Below are 23038 nucleotides of genomic sequence, written 5' to 3'. Positions count from 1 at the left end.
AATGAACTCAAACTATCTTCATTGCTACATGTTGAGCTCCTTCTGCGAGAACAAGTATTTCAAGCTCTTATGATCTGAGAATACCTCAAACTTTTCTTTGTACAAATAGTGGCATCATATCTTAAATGCGAATACAATTGTTGTCAACTCTAAATTGTGAACATGGTAATTCTTCTCGTGAATCTTAAGCTGACGAGACACGTACTCAATAACCTTCTCATGCTGCCTAAAAACACATCCTAAACTAGTGCCTAAGGCATCAGTGTAAATCACAAAACCTCCACTGCCAGATGGTAGAGCCAAAACTAGAGCTGACGTGAGCTTCCTCTTTAGAGTTTGAAAGCGCTCCTCACACTTGGTGACCCACTCCAACTTAGTTCCCTTCCTCAAAAGCTTCATCATCGGCATAGCTATCCGTGAGAAGTCTTGGATAAAACATCTGTAATAGCAAACTAATCCAAGAAAACTTTAGATGTCACATGCATTCTTCAGCTGCTCCTAATCTAAGACTGCATTTACCTTCAAAATCATCTAAAACTGCTTAGTGAAAATAAAACTTACGAGTACATTATGTTGAAACAACGGTTAGCAAGACTCAATTACCTTAGCAGGGTCTATAACAACATCATCCTTCAAGATCATATGACCCAAGAACATAACCTCCTTGAGCCAAAACTTATACTTAGAGAACTTCACTTATAGTTGGTGTTCCTTGAGTGTACCGAGTATGATCCACAAGTGATCTTGATGTTCCTTGATCTACGAATATACCAAAATATCATCTATAAAGATAATAATGAAGATGAAACACTCGATTCATCAAATCCATGAATGTGACCGGGGCATTTGTAAGCCCGAATGGCATCACCACAAACTCGTAGTGTCCATATCTCGTTCGAAAAGCGGTATTCTGGATATCATTGTCCTTCACTCAAAGTTGATGGTAGTCGGAATGGAGATCAATCTTCTAAAATATCCTTGCTCTGTGCAATTGGTCGAATAAATCCTCTTTTAAAACAAACAATGCAAGGGTCGACCCTTCAAAACAGGAGTCAACCCCTTGCGTATTTTTCTAGACAGGGGTCGACTCTCAATTCAGAGGGTCAACCCTCGGGTCCTTTCTCTTAAAACAGGAGTTGACTCCCTCTACAGTGGGTCAACACTTTTTGGTCAAAGGTTCTCCAAAACTTGTTAGGGGTGTTCCAAACTCGTTTCAACTCCATTTGTTATGAAATAAAGACCATTCTCTTCAAAATTCTGAAACAAACTCAACCATATACTCGAAAGTTATAAAATATGTCTTAAAAATTATATTGTCTCTAAGAATTTGTGGGTATTACACTCTACTCTTGATATCCACCAAATTAGGGAGTTCAAGATTATGATGAACATATTCATTAAAAGGTTTAAATATAAAATTGATGTAGTCTCCACCGTTAGCCACCTCTATGACTTGAAGCAAAGGAAAGAGGAAAATGCCTAGGACATCAAAAATCATTGTAGGGAAGTTTATCATAAGATGAAGGATCCTATACGTGAGTCTCATGTTCTTACTATTGTAACGCCCCAGAATTTCTACTCGGAAACTCCTTTGGATTTTTAGGATTTTTTTTTTTTTAAAAACCAGAGAGCACAAGTGCGGAAAATCTTGAAAGGGAAAACAAGTGGAAACTCTGGGCGGGCTACAGAGAACAACAGAAAAGGAAACAACTTTTTATTAAATAGTACAAATCATTTTCCTTATACAAAACCAAAACTGCCAAGATCCAACAAGTGTCAGAAGTGTGGGTTCAGAGTCCGCTGCAGCACATCGAGCTCCATCGCATGCCAAAGCAACCTGTATCCCCATAAAACGGGGTCAGTACTCTTTCGAGCTGGTGAGACAAACCAAACACAATATACCAAAGTGTGGAAAACGAAGCATAGCTATACATGACAATACATAGCATGAGCAAGAGTACAGAACTACTCATAGAGCAATAACTACGCTAATTCATTACACAATCCATATCAACTGGTAAAGTATGCATCAAAGAACATAATAATCAAATGTGCTATGAACGGTGTCAGGTAAGTGCAAAAAGAGGACAAGTACAAGTCAACTGAAAGGTAACAAGCTGTAGTAATCGTAACAAGTACTGGAAACGAACAAGCAACTAGAGCAACCGTACAACAAGTAACTAAAACAGCCAATCTGAACGGTAACGAGTACTAAGCAGCAAGCGACTATAATAATAGCTGAAATAACTGTAAAGCAGGCACTCAAGGCAGTAACAAACAATACCAAGTGTTGAACAATAGGGCAGCCAAAGTTACAACTGAACAAGAAAGGCAACTGAAACACAAACTAAGTAAAGTAGCAACTACAGTAAGTCAGCCGATTGGTTAGTCTTTAAGTTCTTCTGATTACTCCTTCGGGTACGCGAAGAAACCTCGCATTCTATGAGACATGCACCCGACGTCTGTTATTCAATTCTAGTGTGGTAACCGGGGAAGCTACAGACCGAGTTCAACCTCATGCGAGCAGCTCACGACTAGGAGAAAATACTCGCACAGTCAAGGATTGCAATCCATACTACTGCAGTAGTGAGGTCCTAAAAAGGTAACCTCGACCTCCCTAACTTTGAGTGACGGGAGGCCAAAGGGCGCTACGGCTCCTGTCAAAACACGTGTTGTAGTAACGACAAGTCACTCAGGGTTGTACCATCCACCCTCTCCCAAGGTGAATCGTTTTGTGAATGGGGCGAAGCAGGTTTATCTTTCTTAGGGCTCATGTTCAATCATACCTCACAACGAGGAATTTGCCTCGTGGTCCCCGTAGGGTACGCAAAACGAGGACTTGGCCTGCCCATTCACGTTCTCAGCCTCACGCGGCCAACAGAGCACACTACTCGTGAAAGCAGTCACAACACCATATTATTTATTTCTTATTCAGGGTATATCACACAAGAGTCCACACAACACAAGGGCCACTGCTCGAAGACTCCAACTGAGCCCATATCAAGTCATATCATTATTCATACCCTATGGTATTATATTTTCATTTCATTAAGTAAGGGCACGTGGTGCGCTTACCAAAGCCTCAAGCAAAGTACCTCCTCAGGGTACGCATTACTCAACAACTGTGTCAGGGTGTGCCAGGTGAAAAGTGTAAGAATGTCACAAGTTCTATCTTTTGCACAACATGACCACAAAGGCATTGCTTATATCATTTCTGAGAGACAGTTAAGTGTACAAGCAGATACACCTTGATATGCATATGATATTTCATCAATATTCTATTGCGTACAACATTGTCTCTAAAACATTACAATGGCACTCGCATATCCACAAACAAGGCAAAACGGCACGAGTGTGTACTCAACAATCAAGTGTGAACAAGTATCATACTTCAATGAAATAGTACGAACTAAGCGAGTAACCCTCAAGTGCAAGTAGTCGCGCATGTGCTGACTACGACAAGTACACAATCAAGCTAATTCAACATTGCAGAACAACTTACCTTGTGATGAGACAGTTAGAAACATGTGGCCACGGTAAAACCGCTCTCGAACAAATCAAGACAACATACAAAGCATGTATCTTTAATATAAGCGAGCTCATCTCGCAAAGTGGGTCTACAGCCCAAAAATGACATGCTAAGGAGATTTACGACAAGCATACACAAAGTATCATTGTACAAACATTCGCATCTCATGAATCTCGCAACTATACAACGAGGGACAAATACCTCGAAAGGAGTGCAATAGCCGACTGTCAAGAACACGTAGGAAAATACACATTGTTCGAATCATCAAACCAAAACCTCCAGATAATCTAATTTCATGCAACCCAATATGCACACGATTACAGGGAATCGTGTCACACACACAAGTGTTCACATGCCTAACATTTGGCAAACCACACATAACAGAGAGTGCTCACTCCAATGTATTTAACGTAACAATGCACACATAACAACATACATATTTAATTATTTACTATTGCCATCAAGGCGGCGACGGAGACAGTCGTTATTAATGAGTAGAGTGGCGACTATGTCGTGCAATAGGAAGGTACAGCTAGTCAGCTAGCTATCTCGTACAGAGGACTACGAAACTATAAGGACAAAGCCCAAACACTTGCTGCACCGAAACCGCAGCAGCAACAACCCAATCTGACTGTAACAAGTGCCAAACTCTTGCCCAAAGGTCGCAGTACCACTAAGTAGATTGCAGCCAAAGTGCTGAAATCGCACAACTCAAGATTGAAGTCTCCAAAACACCATAAAGGTGATACTACTATGCGAACCTACGTGGCCCGCTAGTCTAGACAGCGGTACAGACCTAGATAGCAGGTTCATCAGGTTGTGAGTCGTAGGTATAAATGCAGCCCCATAGGCTGGAGTCCGGAGCCATCTGCCAAAATTGGAGAATGAGACAAACAGGAAGGAAGAACCCAACAACTATGTTGGAACAGTTTCCAAAGAGGTCGGCAGCCTTACCAACCACACTAATGTAAAAGACACTAAGCGCACACAGGCCTGCCCGGTTTGGGCTGTGCCGCCGAACTGCGGCAACACTCGTGACGAGGTGGTAACACCCCATAAAGGTTCAACTGAAGAAGGAGACAAATCATCAAACTGTACTGTCCCATATCCCGCACACTACTAAGACCGAATCCCTTGGGCCAGGTAGGTTTGGCCCAGAAAGAGTCACGACAACAAGAAGAGGTATGCATCACAAAACATAAAGTTATTAATGTAATATCGTGAATTACACATAGATACAAAAGGACACGTATGTGCATCGTGTCACAAGTGCGAGGACTAGTCAAGCGACAATGCCAACCATTGCACGCTATGATGAGACAGTTAGAAGCATTTGTCACGGTAAGGTGTGACTCAGAAGTTGTGCCAAGGTTCTTAAACCATGCATCGCAACTACAAGCGATCTCATCTCGCTACGTGGGGCCATTGCCCGCAACAGAACTCGTCAAGGAGTTCTAACAGTCGCATAAGTTTCACTGGACTGTGATTCCAACATGAATCTAGAGAATCCCTACATACTTAGGAGAAATGCATGTAATTGCCAATGTGATAGTACATTCGCATATCACCAGGGTGAGCATACGATAGCATTCATTAGAGCAAAGCTCAAATGCCCAAGTGTGTGGCAGTGAACGACTTCTTCGTGACACTACGTTATGTAATACATTAAAATATACTTAACTAATTTGTGAAGTGCCAAGGTGCCAGTTATGTGTGACAAACAACAACCTCGTTGTATTATCTCAATGATACATGCCATGTGTTTCATAATCAAGTAAGACCTTATTTCTCTTTGAAGGCATGGGACCAGCATCAAAAGGAATTTGTGTTCTATGCAAAAGAAACCCATTTCAAAAGCGGACATACACACCTACGTGAGTTCATATCACAACACATAAAGGAGTTACCATATCATTGCGCACATTACGCTAAGTACATATTGTTTGCTTTGTCAACCGAGCACTTTTTGTTTATATTATAATTAGTAAAAATGTGGAATCATTGGGGTATTTGAACCCCATGCTATGGGTGCTTACATGCAGCCCAAAGGCTGCAACTGGGAGGGGCGAAGTTTGTTGAAGAAGTGGAAAGGCGCAACACAATGGAGACATATATATCTATCTATCTATAACTTTGGCTGCAACTCAAAAGAGGGAAAACGGCAACGAGCCCGACAGCGCGGCGGCTACAACCGGCTGCAAGGTAGGAGTCTGTCTAGGACAGACCCGCGGCACCATCAAGACACTTGAGGCAACAACTACTGCGTTGACAGCAGCTAGCACGCTGTTGGGGCTGCAAAAAAGGAAAAACTGGGACAACAACTATGTTGTCTCGCAAACGGCAAAGGCCCAAAAACCCTGGACCAAATGGGGGTCCGGTCTAGGGGAGGTCACGGCTGGGGCTCAGCCAATGCAAACCAGCCCCAGGTTGGACTGTGTAGTCCCTCCATACTCCAAGCTAGAGCCGACAAAAAGAAAGAGTCTGGACTGGGCGTCCAGTCTAGCTATGGCACAACCACCAACAAACGGCTCAGGTCTGGACCGACCAGTCCAGACCACAAAGGTGTTTCTAAACTGGAGTATGGTCTGGACCAAATGTCCAGACCCCAGTTGGGTTCAGCCCATACCGCAGGGAAAGGGGTGCAGACCCTGCAGCACGCACCTGGTTGCAGCCCATACGCTGCAACCGACACCGTAGTTCCCGCCAAAACTGAAAGGGGCGATGGGCTGACGCCCGAACGGGCAAGGCAAGTCTGGCGTAGGCCTTTGACAGGTCTGGACCGCATCTGGTCCAGACCACGTCAGGGCAAGACAAGGGGAAACTGGATGTACATCTAATCACGGCTCAACCTGTTTGGGGAAAGCCAACGACACCCACAAGGGGCTAACCCGCGTAAACCGGGTTTGCTGGACTTGCGCCAAACTGAGGTTTCCTAGCCAAAACGGGGAAGGAAAAATGAACAATGTCATGGCAAGGCCCGGCTGACATGAATCAAAACATACGAACCAAACGCATTAACAACCCAAAGAAAACGCTTGAACCCGAAAATGGCTTCCAGCCATCATGCAACTGCAGTAGAAACGAGGAGGGAAGCAAACGTTTGAAATAGAATGACACAAGCAATAGGAGAAACGTTCTACCATGGCTTCCTCAAAGAAATACATGCATGCATGCTAAATTGGAAGGGCAGTCACAATGCTTGCAAGTACATCCGTTAAATCTACATAACTGAAATAAAAAAAAACACGTAGTGGAGGCTCACCACGTGCAAAAACATCCATACATGGCTGAATCGAAACCCAGCTTCAATGCAATGCATACAACGGAAGAATGTAATGACAATTGAAAAATACCCAAAATGATATCAATGGGAGAGACCCAAACAATTTTCAAGTAGGAAGAAAACCCAAAACGTTTTCTAATGCATCTCACTACCACATTGCTCAACCAACAAACCAAATGCATGGTAAACATGCTAAGACGAAATCTACCTATTCAAAATGCATGCAACCTTACTCAAGAAAAACGACAATATGAAAAGAAACCAAATGCTCCATCGAAATCCACGGTAGGTGAAAAGGGTAAGGTGTCTCACCTTCGAGGCTTTGAGGCAACAATGGAGAAGAAGGAGGTGGTGTTGTTGCCAAAGGTGGGAGCTCCAGCTAGGTACCACTCACACCCTAACCTCTCTCACACTTACCACGGTTTAGAGAAGGAAAGGAAGGGGAGGAGGAGAGAGAAGCTCCTTAAGAAAAAAAATCGCCCAAGGGTCCCTCTTTCTCTCTCTTCTCAACTCTAAAATAGCTAGGGTTAATGGAGTGGACGGCTGGGATTAACCCAGATAGGATGGAGGGCTGGGGTGCTCCACACCCCCCTCCTAGGAGTCCACGCCCAATGCATGTAGGTCTTTTGAAATCATTTCAAACTCTTTCAAAAATACCACTTAAAAGAGCCTTTAAAACTTGAAAGAATTACATGGGCTGCCCTAAGACTCAGCCAATGGGTTTTTAGTGTTTGAAATCCTTCAAAAATATTGCAGAAATGCCATGGGGCACCAGCCTCATGCTCCTTTTCTAAAAAGTCGCCCCTCATGATGCTTCATGATGGGTTTTTTGAAAAGACCAAGGGCCAATAGTGGTCTCCTTTTCAAATGCCATGCAAAAGTTTTCAAAAGTGCCACCCAGCTGGTCAAACCTTGACCAGCTGGTCAACCAAGGCTAAGGATGTCCACTAGAGAGGACGCCCAATGGATTTGGGTCCTCATCTAATTGATCCGCTCCAAAACCAAAAATCGCCACTTGTTAAACTTCAAAACTACGCTTAATTAATGCACTAAAATATTAGTTAAATTCAAATAAATCATTCAGTTCTCTAATTATCCTCAATTAATACGAAATGGTTAAGGCCTTTCAATAAAATTGCCTTTCGTTTGCAAGAACTAAGCGTATTATGATTTCGGGTCCAAAACTCGTAATTCCCATGCACTGACGAGGTTTTTACGTCGTATAAATCCCAAATTCTGGGACAAACTATAAAAACATATTATAAATTAGCCCTTAAAATTTCAAAGGTTAATTCATCCAGAATTAGGCACTTCTTACTTATATTTTATATTTACGCGATTTTTCGGGTCGCGCGTTCCAAGCCAAAACACAAGGCATAGTCAAAATATACTTAATTACACAGTATAACCTTGTAATTATGTGTAAGCATACATATCAACACTAAGCAAGCAGTAAACTCCTCAAAAATATTCGCGGACCTTACAACTATTATCCTGGATAACTTCAACCAACCATTAAAGGGTCTCCTAGTAACCCAGAAGTGTAATGCCTTTGTGAACCTTTTTGATACAACCTGTTGAATGGAAGGCAACTTTAGAAGAAGCATATATGATGTTGTGTATGAGAAGGATATATCTAAAAAAAAAAAATCATCTAGGAGTTAGGTCAATGCGACTACTTTTCAAAGTACAAAAGAAAAGTCTCTCGGTGGGATGCTCGAACTTACAAATGGTCCAAAGGTAGAGAGTTCAATGAGATCCAGCAAGCCCAATCTCAAGTCATGGATGTTATGTTACAAAGTTATGGCCTCAAATTGCCTAAATCCTCAAATCATCTTCAAATCAAGGAAGATGATCAAACAAAGTATTGTGGATACCATCAGACATTGGGTCATGATACTGAAGAATGTACTTCCCTCAAGTACATAATTCATGACCACATTGATAAAGGTAAACTAGTTTTAAAAAATAAGAAATATCAAGGTGAACCGAGTTGCAACCATAATAAAGTAGTCAATATAATCAACAAAGTCGAACCAATATTGACTTTTTTTTTCACAATTCCAAAGGCTTACATTGGCTCTAGTTATCAAGAGGAAGTCTCACAATTGTTATAATCATCCAAGTTGGCTCACACCCAGGTCCATCAATGTGAGGCTTAGATAAAAAGTGAAGGTTTTATTGCACTTCTAGAAAAAGAAGCTTTTATTATGTTTGAATCAGCTGTTGGCACTCTCATATTGTAGGAAAAGAGTGAGGTCCTTGCCAAGTTCTAGAAGAAGAAGCTCTAGTTATGCCTGAATCAACCCCTAAAGTTTATAATTCAGAGGAGGAACAAGTGTTTGAAATTCTTGTTGAAGAGGAAGATCTTGAATATGTTAATGTAGTAGAAGATTTTGACTTATCTGATTTGGCATCGACAGACAATCATGCTGAGATGAATTATTCAAATATGTCTTAAAAAATTAAAAGTTGAAATTTGTCATGTCTCTTTTGGAGAAGTTCTTCTGATAAGATTTCTTAGGGCGGCTCACAATTTTCCAAAGAAAGATATAACATCATCATACCTTTGTTCATAGTGTTCATCAACTTTCTGATCTTAGATTCGATCATGAACTATATCCATAAAAGAATGAAGATCATTACTAACTCAATTCAAGCTCCTACCTCTTTTGTTCAATATGGTGAAGGAGTCCTTTGCTATTTGCATTATATGAAACAAATTCATGTTGAGTCGAGGGAACCAAAAGGCCACCCAAAATTTTGGTTCATATGGGAGATCAACGTCATCTGCCATTTTATGGAGCTAAATCTAGGGCAACATCAGAGCAAGAATCCAAATCCCAATCTTTTGAAAGATCAAGGTTGGAAGGGAGGAAAAAATTTCTGGAATATGGCCCACATCATGCTTCGAGAAAAAAATGTCATGGATCTATCATCACAACATCTACAGTCTATTGGTGGGGAAGATTCAAAGCTCACCTTGTTATCCATATTAGGTCACATATTCCTTCAAAGTGCTGAAAAAATCACAAGAGGTGAAACTGTATCATCTATACCAGGTTTGCTTTCAACCTTTTGTAGTTAAATGTCAAGCACTCACCATGTTCATATTAGTTATTTAAAAAATGCAAAAAAAAAATTTGTAAAATCCAAAAATCCAAAAAGAATGAGAATTTTTTAAAATAAAATAAAAAAGAAATTGAAAATTTTAGAATTTTTTTTTCCTTTTTATGAAAAATCTAATCATTTGAATGGGTTTTGCCAAGAAGTCATTGGATTTATGAGAAGACCACGTGCACTTTATCTCACTCTTTAGCAATAGTTAGCTTCCTTTTATTGTTGTGAATAGAAAACTTGAAAGTAGAACCTTTTATGGAAAAGAGACATAAAAAGAGTAAGCTTTCAGTGAAATAGAACGACAAATCTTTTTGTAAAACCTGAAAATAGTAAAGAATGAATCATACAAGAGCATATCAAGTCTTATATTCTATAGTTATGCCTATGATGGTCAACTTAGAATAATAACTCTTCAAGCTGAAAGATGTCCATACTACCTTCTGCTTTGATTTGCTTTTTATCCCCTCATTTGGTTGGTAATGTGGATTTATCCATCTTATATACTAATACCTTTTGCTCCTGAGTTTTGCTTTCAATGACCTTAAAAAGGACCAAGTTGGTCATCTCACTATACAAAGCAAAATATACCCATTCTAGCCTTATACTAGGGCATCTTTTATTATAAAGAGGAGCATAAAAAAAGAGTTCTTATAAAAGAAATGTGAAAGAGAATGCAGAAAAAAAATGAACATTTGTGGATCCCCAAATTTTAAAAACCAAAATGAGGGTTTTACCCAATTTGGATTTAAAAACTAGATTTGATTAAAAGATGAGAGAGTTGTGGGGTCCGCTCTTTAAGTTGCATATATTTTCTCATCTGCCAAGTAGAGATCATCCACACCAGGAGCTAAAAATCAACACTGGGCTTTTAGCTTGTGAGTGGTCATACCTCACACGTGGATCATATGAAAGAAACAAGCTTGATGATGTGAGTCACCACCAAGGCTTGAAAAACACAAAAAAGTATGCAAAAGTTAGGAAAATTCATACTTATAATAATAAAATAAATGTCCAAAGGAAACTGAATTTCACCTTAGACTTGGTAGCCCTTTCCTATGACGATGACGGACACAGTGAAACTCAAACAACACTTTGGCTAAGCATGGGCTATAAGAGGCTAGGTGAGACAAGGGATCTAAACTTAGACTAGACTCGGGTTGGCTTAGCTAGGTTCGACTCGCGTGAGAAGAATCTGAGTGTTGGGCTCTAGGAAGCTAGGTTGGATGGTAGGTGCAACAGAGTTCGGGTACTTAGGTGCTAGATGTCGAACTAGGAAGACAGGGTCCTTGCATGAGTATGAATCATAATTTTATAGATCTAAGATCCAAAAATCAAGATTTGACTTATAATGACATGGCACAACCTTATTGGTTGGAGGTTTTAAAGTCTCTTTTTTATTTATTCTTATTATTAGGTTGAATCCTATTAGTTAGAGTTACCTAGATTAGGGGCTAAGCAACCTGAAACAAACCAAGTTTAATGAATCTAAGGTGAGAGCAGTCCCTAAGAGATTAAGAAGGCTTATCTCTAAGAGAAAATCAAGAAGCTTCTATCTGAATTCTAGAGTTTTCTAAAAAAATAAGAATCTCAGTGCATGGATGAAGCTTCCAGAAGTTTTCTATGAATTGGATATAGGAATTTTAGATCTCCATATTTTAAATTGGGTCATACTTCAGAACCATTATGATAAGCTAACTTTTTATTTGGATGTCAGATTGAGGTGTAGTTTGGCGCGTTTGAAAGATAATATGCTCAAACTTAATTTATTTTTAATTAAAAAACTAAATTTGATCATTTTGTTTGAAAAAATGTGCTCAAAGGAGGCCCTACCTAAAAAATAGGATTTTTACTGAACAAGTAACCATGTTTGGTCATAACTTTTTACCCCGATGTCAAATTGACCTGATTTTTGACTTGTCTGAAAGTAAAGATTCTCTAGTTTAATTCATATTTTGAGCAAAAAATCTTGAGAACATTATTTTGATGGACAAAAATGAAGTTGAAGTTAAAACAACTCTAAAATGAGACAAAACACATGATTTTGGTATGACTCCTGTCATAAAATGACTGTCAAAATTGAAGTGTCTATAATATTATTAAAAAAGGAGGCAATTGAGGACTCCAAGCAAGAAATGTCCAAGATCTCTTACCGCTTGTTATTTTTTTAAGCCTCAGATTCAAGAATGTCATGCCCACCTTCTTTGTTATCCCTTTTGAGCCTCGTCATAACATTAATTAAAAAAAAAGTTATTTACTCATGACAAATAAGAGCCTTTGTCATTGCCATCTCATCCATTTACCATCACTATTACCATTCTCTTCCTTGGTATCCCAAATACAATGACTTGTGTGCTACTGTTTCTTTCAAAGCCTTTGGGAAATAATTGGTCACTTGAAAATATTCAACATGGGATATGTTTGAGCCAAACTCTAGAATAAAGAGGTTAAAGTGCATTGGAATGGAAAGTCTCAGGATTACATTCTCTTGGAGATCTCATTTTCAAGCTTGCATGGCCCACGAGACTTGCTCATTTGAAAGTTTCTAGAGTCTCAATATTTGTGAGATTAGATTGATAACTATTGAATCATGAGTTTCTACATGCATTTTTTTATTAGATTCTTAGAAGTTTAAGGGTTAAACAAAGGATTTATTCTAATGAAAAAAGAATGAGCTTGCTTGTTTTATGAAGACTTCAATTAGGGGCAAAATTGAAAGTGAAGTTGGGTCAACATCGGCAAAAAGTTAGGTTGATGCTAAAAGCTGAAAGTTGCATGCACTCACTTTGCACTATCTTTCCATGTTTGTAACATTTTTCATGGAAAGTATCCAGTCAAGTAATGAAAAGTTATTATTATAAAAATTTATTTCAAAAAGTTTTAGAAAGAGGCATTTTCTTTTATTTGGAAAAAAAACTATTTGAAGCAACAAATCTGAGACATAGTTCACATTTCATTTCATAAGTCCCCCTATAGCATTTCATATTATGTTATGCACTCTTGTCATTCATAAATGTTATTTTTGTCACTTGTCTAGTATCAAGTCTTGATTGTCAAGAGAATCCATATTGCATTTAATCATTCAAGTTGTCTCATTCGACCCCATAAAGGTCTCTAAGTTGATCTTGCAACAATGTTTATTTTGACACTTTATGCATTTTTTCTTGATTTTATTCAAATTGGGTTTTTTGCAATGCTTAGATCATCATCATCGTCAAGAAGTGTCATTTTGAGTTATTTTTTTAATTTGTCATTGTCTTACTACATTTTGTCTTGTTTGTTTTATCTTGAGACTCATGGTTGGTTATCGATAAGACCTTTCACTTTAAATGGCTACTTATTAAGTCGAGGAAACCCTTGTGTGAAACAAGGTTCCTACTTTATCTTGAAACTGATGGTACCTTGATTGACTATTCATTAAGCAAGAGAGTGAGAAACATTTGGCAATGGATTTTGTCAGTAGTCATTTTCATCAAATATGTCAATATTGACTTTTGGCAAGCTAAGATCAAATATCTTTTGCATTGTTCTCTAAAAAAAAGTTGGTTTTTCATGAGTCAAAAAGTTTGTCTTAAAAAAATGCTTCATGATCAGTTTGTTAAAAAAAAATCAAATCAAAACATTTCATCATGCATCAGCATGTCATAGCATATGCATTTTCATGTATTTTTTAGGTGTTATGAACCTGTTTTCTTATAGCTGACATAGTCATCGAATTGTCCCATATCCCATTAGGTAAACCTACCTAATCGTATTTTAAGATCACTTGTTAGATAGTTTGACATTAGGTCTATAGGTTGTCTCACAGACTGATGGAGCGGTCTACTACCTAATCGAAAAGTACATAGCCACCCATATCCTCATTTTCCAAGTGAGTCTGACGTCTTAGTCATTTCGGTCAAAAGCTTCAAATTATTTTTCAAAGTTTGTCTCTGACATAATTTTTTTCAAAAAAAGTTTTTATCTTTAAAAGTTTTGTTCACCATCTACCTGTGTAATCTTATGCAACAAGGCACTTGTTTTGTCTTTTGTTTGACCTCATTCAACAAAAACTTTTCGCTCACCTTTAGACTTCTAGGGAAGCCCTTGTGTGAAATAATGTACTATTTTCATTGTTATCCTAATGTCATTTGGCCAAGACCTCTCTTCTTATATGAAGGAGAATCATATAGAGATCCTTGTGTGTGGCTATATATATGCCTTTAGCTATAGAGCACACATTTGATGTCATGCTTTCTCTTTTTTTAAAGACTATTTTTATAAAAGCTTTGCATAGGTGTCAACCTGTGTCATTTGATATCGATGTGTCTACTTTTTTGTTATCGATCAAGCATCACACGCTTGACAACAAAGAGGAAAATATATAGATACTCAAATTTTTACCCATTTTGATCTTGAGTAAATTGGATATTGGATTAGATTTTTTACAAACAGATTTTTTTGAGTCCAAAACATTATATAATTGACTTAAAACATGATTTTGACCGACTAAATGAGTTTTTTCTTACCTTCCAAATAAAATAAATTTTGGTTAAGTTAGATGTTCGGGGAAGGATTATGACCAAAATAGTAAAGTATATCCAAGTTTTTTAGTTGGGCCCCCATTTAAAATGAGTGTTTGGCCAACCAAATTACATTTTGGGACTTGAACCCAAAATAAAAGTTGTAGATAAATGTTATATGTCAAACAAAAAAACAATTAACATGAATATCAATTATATTTTGGGAGATATGGTGAGAATGGTGAAACCTATTAAGAACTTACCTTATTTGGCCTAAAACCATCTACGGAGGAGAATTCAACCATGTGCCCTAATCTTGGATTTGCATTGTAAAAGCCTTATAATTCCACTTCCTTGCTTCCAAGCATGCCCAAAAGAATGCCTTAGCCCCTAAGGAATTAGCCCAACCAATCATAGCAAAAACAATATATTGCATATCAGCTAAATTTTGATAACTTAACCAAATACATTATTTATCTAGGTCCCCATTCCAGCTATCTAGACATGGAGGAAGTAGGTGCTACTCCTTGGAGAATTAAGACCATGTCTCAACTAGGTCTAGATCCTAACTTAGCCTAGGTTCACCCATAACTTGTGAAAGCTAGCCCCCACGGAGCCTCAGCCATGTTAAAGCTCTGTTGGAATCATGTCATGCTTGTCAGTCATCGTAGCAGGGCTACTAAAGGCTGTGGTGAGCATCATTTTTATTTATTTATTTTGTTTTGTTTTATTTTATTCATTTTAGATTAGATTTGTCTAATGTATTAGATTGTTTGTTTTTTTTAGCCTTGGGTATCCTACACCATCAAAGGATCATTTTCAAGAGTCCGTGGGAAGGTACATACAACCTGAATACAAGATCTTATTCGAAGAGCCATGATCTTGTTGGAGCTGATCCCTCGCCACTTGGAGACTTGTTGTTCGAACACCCGCACTTTTACAAAATCTGATTTAAAAACCTTGTTTATCTTTTTAAAATCATTTTTGGTGGAAATTCCACGTATATATCCACATAACCAAACAAGCATTATAGCTGGTTTGGTTCAAAATCAGACCAATCCAACTTGTTTTCACATGAAAATCAGCATTTTTAGTGGATCCTACATCGTGGGCCTCATTTTCTAACTGGATTCAAAACTTTATTGAGACTGAGCTGCATCCCGGTCTAAGACTAGAACCAATCTTCAAAAATCAAATCCAAAACTAGACACCCCGTCGTGGGTGTTGCTACAGTTTGGCAGCACAACCCCCAAATCGGGCCTGCAGTGCATGCGTGGTGCCCCATGGCACCGATACGACTGCTAGATGGGTAGGCCAGCTTTGGACAGCTGCATCCCGGTCTAAGACTAGAACCAATCTTCAAAAATCAAATCCAAAACTAGACATGACCCATATTTAACTCAAGTTAAAAGGACTACAACAGGTCCTTACTTGACCATTATTAGAAAAAACTAAGGCTGTATCAAAAATTTCAAAAAAGGTGGTGACTAACATGAAATTTCTAGTAAAAATTAGTCTATATTAGGAAATTACCCATAAATATTTGGTGTCATGTTTTATTACGATACAACACAAGGTCCAAGGTCTGTCGTACATCTCTCGACTCTCGGTGATCGTATGTTGTACGTACGGTTGAATGTGCTTATACAATTCCTCATTAATGCATAATTTTTCTTTGAAGATTAAAAGTAGAGATTTATTTCCTAGTTAACCATAAAATGGATAGAAGCACAACCAATCAATGTATTTAAGGTCCTTAATCCGTTAATCAATCCATAAAGTTTCATGAAAACCTTGAGTTAATGGTTACTTTCATTTGCAGCATCTAAACCAAGAGAAAGAGAGCTTATAAAACATGAAGCAAATGATATGGGAACGCCTGCTACTTACTTTTCATGATTGTTAGGTACGGAATAACTTCTTATAGAATGATTTTTGGGCCACCAAACTCTAAAGTTCGTCTCCAACTATTGCCTAAGCTGGTAAACATTATACTTATTCTTGGCTTACTCCACAAAAACAACGGCATTGTGATCACGTGGGTTCGGCACCTAGCTTTGTCCACCTATTACTCATCGTTTTTCTAAGTTAGCTTTTACGCGAAAACTTTGTTGATTTCACAATATATTCACACGAGTTTATACAAAGTAGAGTTGCTTTTATGATCAAGGCTAATCGTGAATATTAATTGAACTTTTAACCTTGAACTTTGGATTTAACTTTAGCTTTATCCTTAGATTTGGGTTTGAGTTTCAGGTCAATTTGTTTTGGTCATTGTTACAGTGGTGGACGTTTGATTTATGTTTTTTTGTACTTGGAATGATTTTAACTCGAAGTCCTTGATCAACCCATTTATTGAGTTTGAACACCATCCCCGTTTGCACTTGACCATTTGACTTAAGTTGACCAATGACTAGTGCCCTATGTTTTGGAGGATCTTGACTTCGATAGAGTTATTTTTGATCCTATGACTACCCTCTTAATAATTTGATTGGGCCAATCCAATTAGTTTTTATTATTAATCGTTTGGCTATTTAAGATCACTTATTGCTAGTCATTGATAATATATATATATATATATATATATATATATATATATATATATATATATATATATATATATATATATATATATATATATATATATATATGAGCTCGACCCATTTAAGGTAAACGAGCTGCTCGTGGCTCAGCTTGCCAGTTATATGAACCGATTACAAACACATTCATGACAAGCCAACTAAGCCGAGTCATGAGCTGCTCAGTTCATTTATCAGCCCTGATCAATAGTGAACTCATTGGGTTAAAACCCTAGGTACCCCTTTGCCCAGGATGTGCACCTAGTCTCAGCCTCGTGAAAGGGATGCTTCTATAAGTTTTGTGATGACATTTACTAGTTGTCCCCATCGAGATGAGCGAAGCCCTTGTGGACTAATATGATGCACACAATTTAGCTACTTGTTTTGAAGAACAATTTGAACCAAGTCCCAAATTAATCCGAGTCATGCATATAATGATCACAATTACCCAATTTTTTGGGGTAAATATTGAAGAGAAGAAAAGAAGAGCAAATGGTCGCAATTGCCAAGTTGGTTGGCCCCATTTGGAAACTGGCAGTTCGGTGGGAGTTTATGCATTTGGAACAGTAATGACTGTGCTACCAAATCCATGATTTAATGCAAATCCAATGCCAGTTGGCAGTTACCAAATCCATGATTTAATGCAAATATAAAGGGGAGAGGGCCCAAATGCATAAACTCCCACCTAGGGCTGATAAACGAACCGAGCAACTAGTGGCTCGGCTTGGTTCAGCTCGTCCCAAACTTGTTCATGTTCGGTTTGTTTGGATGATGAGCTGAACACGAGCTCGTACGTTATTCATTGCTGAGTCCAACACGAACAAGGGGTGTTTGTCTTGGCTCGGCTCATATAAGCTCGTTGAGACAGCTTGCGTAGACTTTATTGCACTATAAATCCCAAAAAAACATGTTGGATCAATTGGGTCATCTTAATTGCATCAGACCCAGCTTGTTTTGATTGCCCCTATACTAGCTGAGCTCGGCTTGTCTCACACAAGTCATATGAGTCAAATCCGAACACTATATGGCTGTAAACGAGCCGAGCCCTAACTACCCCTGTTCGGTTCATTTAGCTTGTTTACCAGCCCTACTCCCACCCCAGCTACCGCTTTCCAAACATCCACCACTAAGGTAATTTAACCATATGCTTTTAGCAAATGCATAAACAGACATCCTAGCAAACAGAGCCTAAATTTAATTTGGCTTTCACTTGAAGATTGGTTTACATGATATATATATATATATATATATATAGAGAGAGAGAGAGAGAGAGAGAGAGAGAGAGAGAGAGAGAGAGAGAGGTGACCAAATTCAGCAATATCAGTATCACTCGCAACCAATTTCTTTCAACAAATTATTATAGGATATGTACTCCCACCAAAGCCAACTCGTTTGCTCAATTATTATAGGCTGCTTATGAGTCCCATTAAACACAGCTAATGTACACATAGTCTAAATGGGTCCCAGATGCGGATCAAGATGCAATTTACGTCGTTCATACATGGATCAATAGGAACAAAACAGAAATCAGATAAAAAAAAGGACAACAAAAAACCTACAACATCAGGATCCTGATTGTTCTCAGACATTCTGATCCTCATCCAACAGAATTAACGTATATATTTGTTGTAGTGGTTCCAGTATAGTCTGATCCGTGTTACAGTGCCCTGTTTCCAAACCGAATTGGCGTTCCACTGGACCAGTAGTTGGCACAGCCTGTTTTTCTAGTAGCAAACAAGGAACAAGGATCAGGCTTTCAGTAGACCCATTGTTGCCTTTGTAAGTTCAGAGTTGAATGTTGTCAGAAATGGTATTGTGCGAGAATCGATTTTTAAAACGATTCAGAATCGAACCTAATCAAGCTGAATTGGCCAGTTTTTTACCAGAAGATTACACATGTTCGTTAAAAAAATAATAAAAATATTAAAAATGCTTTAAACCCCTTTAAAATATTAAAAATTTAAGGAGGTGTTTGAATGCGACGCATCGCACTAAGAGACCCATGGACACACCAATCAAGGTCGGATCTGGTGTTGTGCCATGTCAAATCGCATCACCTTATCATCTCTGATGATCCGGGATCCTCAAAGATGCCTAAGATCTGCAGATTTCTGGTCCCAATTCATGATCCCGTGGAGCTTCAGATCGTCAGATCTGAGATGGACGGTCTCAAATGAACTCTAACTTCATGCTTGTATCCATCAATTCACAGAGGATATCATGGCTTAGATCCTCTGAAAAACGGTTGGAGACCACAATGTTGACAAATCAACAATTTTAATGTCTTGGTGATTAGGTGAGTGCTGAATTGCATATGAGAGAGAGAGAGAGAGAGAGAGAGAGAGAGAGAGTGGTGTTGAGGGGGGTTAAACCAACCAAACGCAACATAGAATACCCACGTCCCATTGAATTGTCTTTAATGGAAAGGTGGAGCCAACCTACCCACCTCCAATCTATCCTTTTTTTAGTCGACTGCAGCACAGGTAGCCCTCATTAATTGGATTTCCTTTGCCCCCATCAACTTCCCCAATCAATGTAGCCATTACTCATCCAACAGTCAAATCGAAGACAAAAATTCAAATCCACAGTTGCAGCTTATCTCTTCAAAGAAAATGAATTCACAAACTAGAGCACCCCTGGTTTTTCTTGTGCCAACCACTACTCACCCCACGCCCAACATCTTCATCATTTTCCAAGTTCTTCATGCTCTTCCAAACACCCTATACTCCCATGAAATATCTTTCTTTTTTGTGTTGGCTAAATCACATTTACCATGTCACTAAAATACCAGAACTGAAATATGAGAACTAGAAATATGGGTATTTCTAACACCTTTTTTGCAAATCCAACCATGTGGATGTGCTTGGCATGGTGAATTCGTCAAGAATCAACCATGTATTTTTATGGGAAAAGGCCATGTTTGAATGCTTGAATATTTATGAAGATTATGAGTCATTAATTTTAAAGCTTTAAAAAAATTAATTTATGCATCAAAATAGGATTATTCAATAACAGATTCTTATAAAATCAATAATGCAGATCCCATCAGTATGATTAGATTCAAGAGAAAAGAACAAAATAATTCATAAAAATAAGGGTTCACATTAGTTTTCATATTTCCAGTTCTAATATCCTTAGTGTACATATTTCTTTTCAACTGCTTGATCCCCGATGTAAGGCCATTTGCCCATGATGGGGACATGTTAGACTAGATTTCCCAACCAATATGGATGAAGTTTGCACTTTTTCACCTTATGGACAACTCGGTTATTTCCCCAAAAAAATTTATCCAATTCCCTAACACACTTACTGTATATACAAGCGTGCGATGAGAGAGAGAGTCCGCCCCAGCACATTTTCTAAATTTCTCCCTTCTCAGAAGAGTCCCTCCCTCTCTCTACCCAACAAATCCTTAGCCTTAAAGCAATGGCTTGCCTGGTCATAGAAGAGGACCTCAAGGCCAAGGCAGAGGTCTATCATGGGGATGAGATCTGCAGGCAGAAGGCCATTGAGTTGCTCAAGGAGATGGAGTTGCCCAATGGCCTCCTCCCCCTTGAAGACATCACAGAGGTTGGGATTGTGAGGGAGACAGGGTATGTGTGGCTTAAGCAGAAGAAAAAGAAGGATCACTACTTCAAGGAGATCGGCAAGATGGTGTCCTATGCCCCGGTGGTCACCGCCTACGCAGAGAAGGGCAGGTTCAAGAAGATGACTGGGGTGAAGAGCAAGGAGTTCTTCATCTGGGTGACCCTCACTGAGATGTATGTAGATAACCCACCTACTGGTAAGATCACCTTCATTGGTCCAGGAGGCATTGGGAGGAGCTTTCCTGTGTCTGCCTTCCAGATTGAGGAGTAGGTCATAGTTTCTTATGATTTGTTGTTTATCTATGGGTAGGGATATGGTAGGGGTCTTATGTGCTTAGGGAAGAAGTACCATGGTTTTTATTTTTATTTGGGATGCTTGTTAGGATACCATAAGAAATGAAGAACAACCCTTTGATTTTTTTGGTTTTTCTTTTCATTGCTTTGTCTTTCATTTTTATGGTGTTTCAATATTACATGAGTTTGACCCCAAAGGGTTTTGTGGTATATGGGATTAATGGTCAACATATTGTGATGTGCCATGAGGAATGTCGCCACCCCAACCAGAGGAATTAGTTGAGTATATCAGTGGTCATTTTTTCTTATAATCATTATATGGGTGATCTTATGCACTTCAGTTTGTGGGATGATTACTTTCCAAGAGAGATCCTTCTGATGGATGAACTAACTGAGTTGTTTTGCATTCTAAATTATATTTGATCTCACCTCTCATTACCATTTGGTTTAGCCCCAACTTGGAATTTCCAATTCTCAAATATATGAATCCTAGACCAAGAATCTCATGTTCTCACTGTTTTAGATATTGAAGATATGGTAGTTTACTGTCTCAGAGAAGCATGACCCTTCTTTCCAGGGTTGAAATGCAACAATATTTCAATGAGTTCCTCAATTTTAGTTTTTAGTTAAAGCTTTTGCACAAAACTTGTATGAAGAACGAACCAGAGAACTTATGTGAATAGAACTTTCAAAGTTTGGGCTTGTATTCTGGATCAAGGAAAGACAGAGAGAGATACCTTCTTCACTATGATGAGAACCCAATACCTTTAATCAGATGGGATTCTTCTTTATCACATTAGGACTTCTTGGGCATTCTGGGCGGCTTTTCACAATTGGCCAACATGGCTTTTTTTTTTTGTTGATACCTTCTTCACTAAGATGAGAACCCAATACCATTAATCAGACGGGGATTCTTCTTTATCACATTTGGACTTGGGAATGATGGGCAACTTTTTCACATTTGGCCAACCTGGCATTTTTTTCTTGATAATCCAAGGGAAAAACCCTTGTCACTGATCAGTACATTGGCTGGCCTTGTTGGTAAAACCCTTTGACGTCCCCTTGTCCACCGGTGGAGTATACCCTGTCAAATAATAAAAAAAAAAATATAAATCACATGGAATATACGGTGTTCGACAATAAAGCCTACATCCATAATGAGGTTTCTCTCTTATTTTCTTATATCTTATATGCTCTCTTAAACTTCCTTATATATCTCTCAAGACATAACAACAAATCTTTCATTTGAGAGTCTCCAGCTACATCAGGATAATGACAAAGCAAAGAATTAAGAGCAGTTATGACAACTTGAAAACATCAGTTTCTATCTGATCATATCAGATAACACTCTCCCTCAAGCTGGGAAGGTCAAGTTTGTCATTCTCAGCTTGGTGATGATACTTTCGAACCGATCACGAGCAAGCGCTTTAGTGAGAACATCTACTAATTGTTCTTCACTTCTTACAAATGGTGTTGAAATAATATTGGCTTGAACTTTTTCACGAATAAAATGACAGTCAACCTCTATGTGTTTAGTCCTTTCGTGAAAAACATGTTTGACACTAATATGAATTGCATCTTTATTATCACATTTGAGTTGCATTGACTTGTCATGACAAAATCCGATGTCTTTGAAGATATTCATTACCCAAATAAGATCACAAGTTGTCATTGCCATTGCTCGGTATTCTACTTCTGCACTTGAGCGTGCCACCACACTTTGCTTCTTACTTCGCCAGGTAACTAGATTTTCTTCAAGGAAAGTACAATATCCAGTGGTTGATCTGTCAACTGGATCTCCTGCCCAATCTGCATCTGAATATCCACTTATATCAAGAGAACTATTTTTTTCAAAAGAATACCTTTCCCGAGTGAGCTTTTTAAATATCTTAAAATACGATAAGCCATCTCAAGATGAATAGTTCACAGTTTGTGCATATGTTGACTCCAGCAATGAACTCCAAACGTAATATCTGACCTTGTGACAGTAAGATATATAAGTCGAGCGATGAGTCTCTGAAAGCTCTTGATGTCTTCTACTTGTTCACCTTCTAGATTCCCCTCCTTTTTGTTAACTTCAATTGGAGTGTCCATAGACTTTGCACCAAGCATTCTTGTATCTTTAAGAAGATCCAAAACATATTTTC

At 38.5% G+C, this 23038-nt stretch overlaps 1 protein-coding gene across 1 annotated transcript; it reads left to right on the top strand.

Moving 5' to 3' along the window:
• The first annotated feature begins 20346 nt into the window (after window positions 1–20346).
• LOC149826789 (uncharacterized) lies at window positions 20347–21021 on the top strand. The gene has a single exon (XM_090020131.1). It carries the CDS (start codon window positions 20437–20439, stop codon window positions 20866–20868), a length of 432 nt encoding a protein of 143 aa, XP_089876257.1. The 5' UTR covers window positions 20347–20436; the 3' UTR covers window positions 20869–21021.
• The last annotated feature ends 2017 nt before the right edge of the window (window positions 21022–23038 follow it).

This window comes from Nuphar pumila, chromosome 10 (assembly GCF_984573655.1).
Source record: "Nuphar pumila chromosome 10, dmNupPumi1.hap1.1, whole genome shotgun sequence".
Taxonomy (NCBI): domain Eukaryota; kingdom Viridiplantae; phylum Streptophyta; class Magnoliopsida; order Nymphaeales; family Nymphaeaceae; genus Nuphar; species Nuphar pumila.
This window is presented reverse-complemented; position numbering and strand designations above follow the sequence as displayed.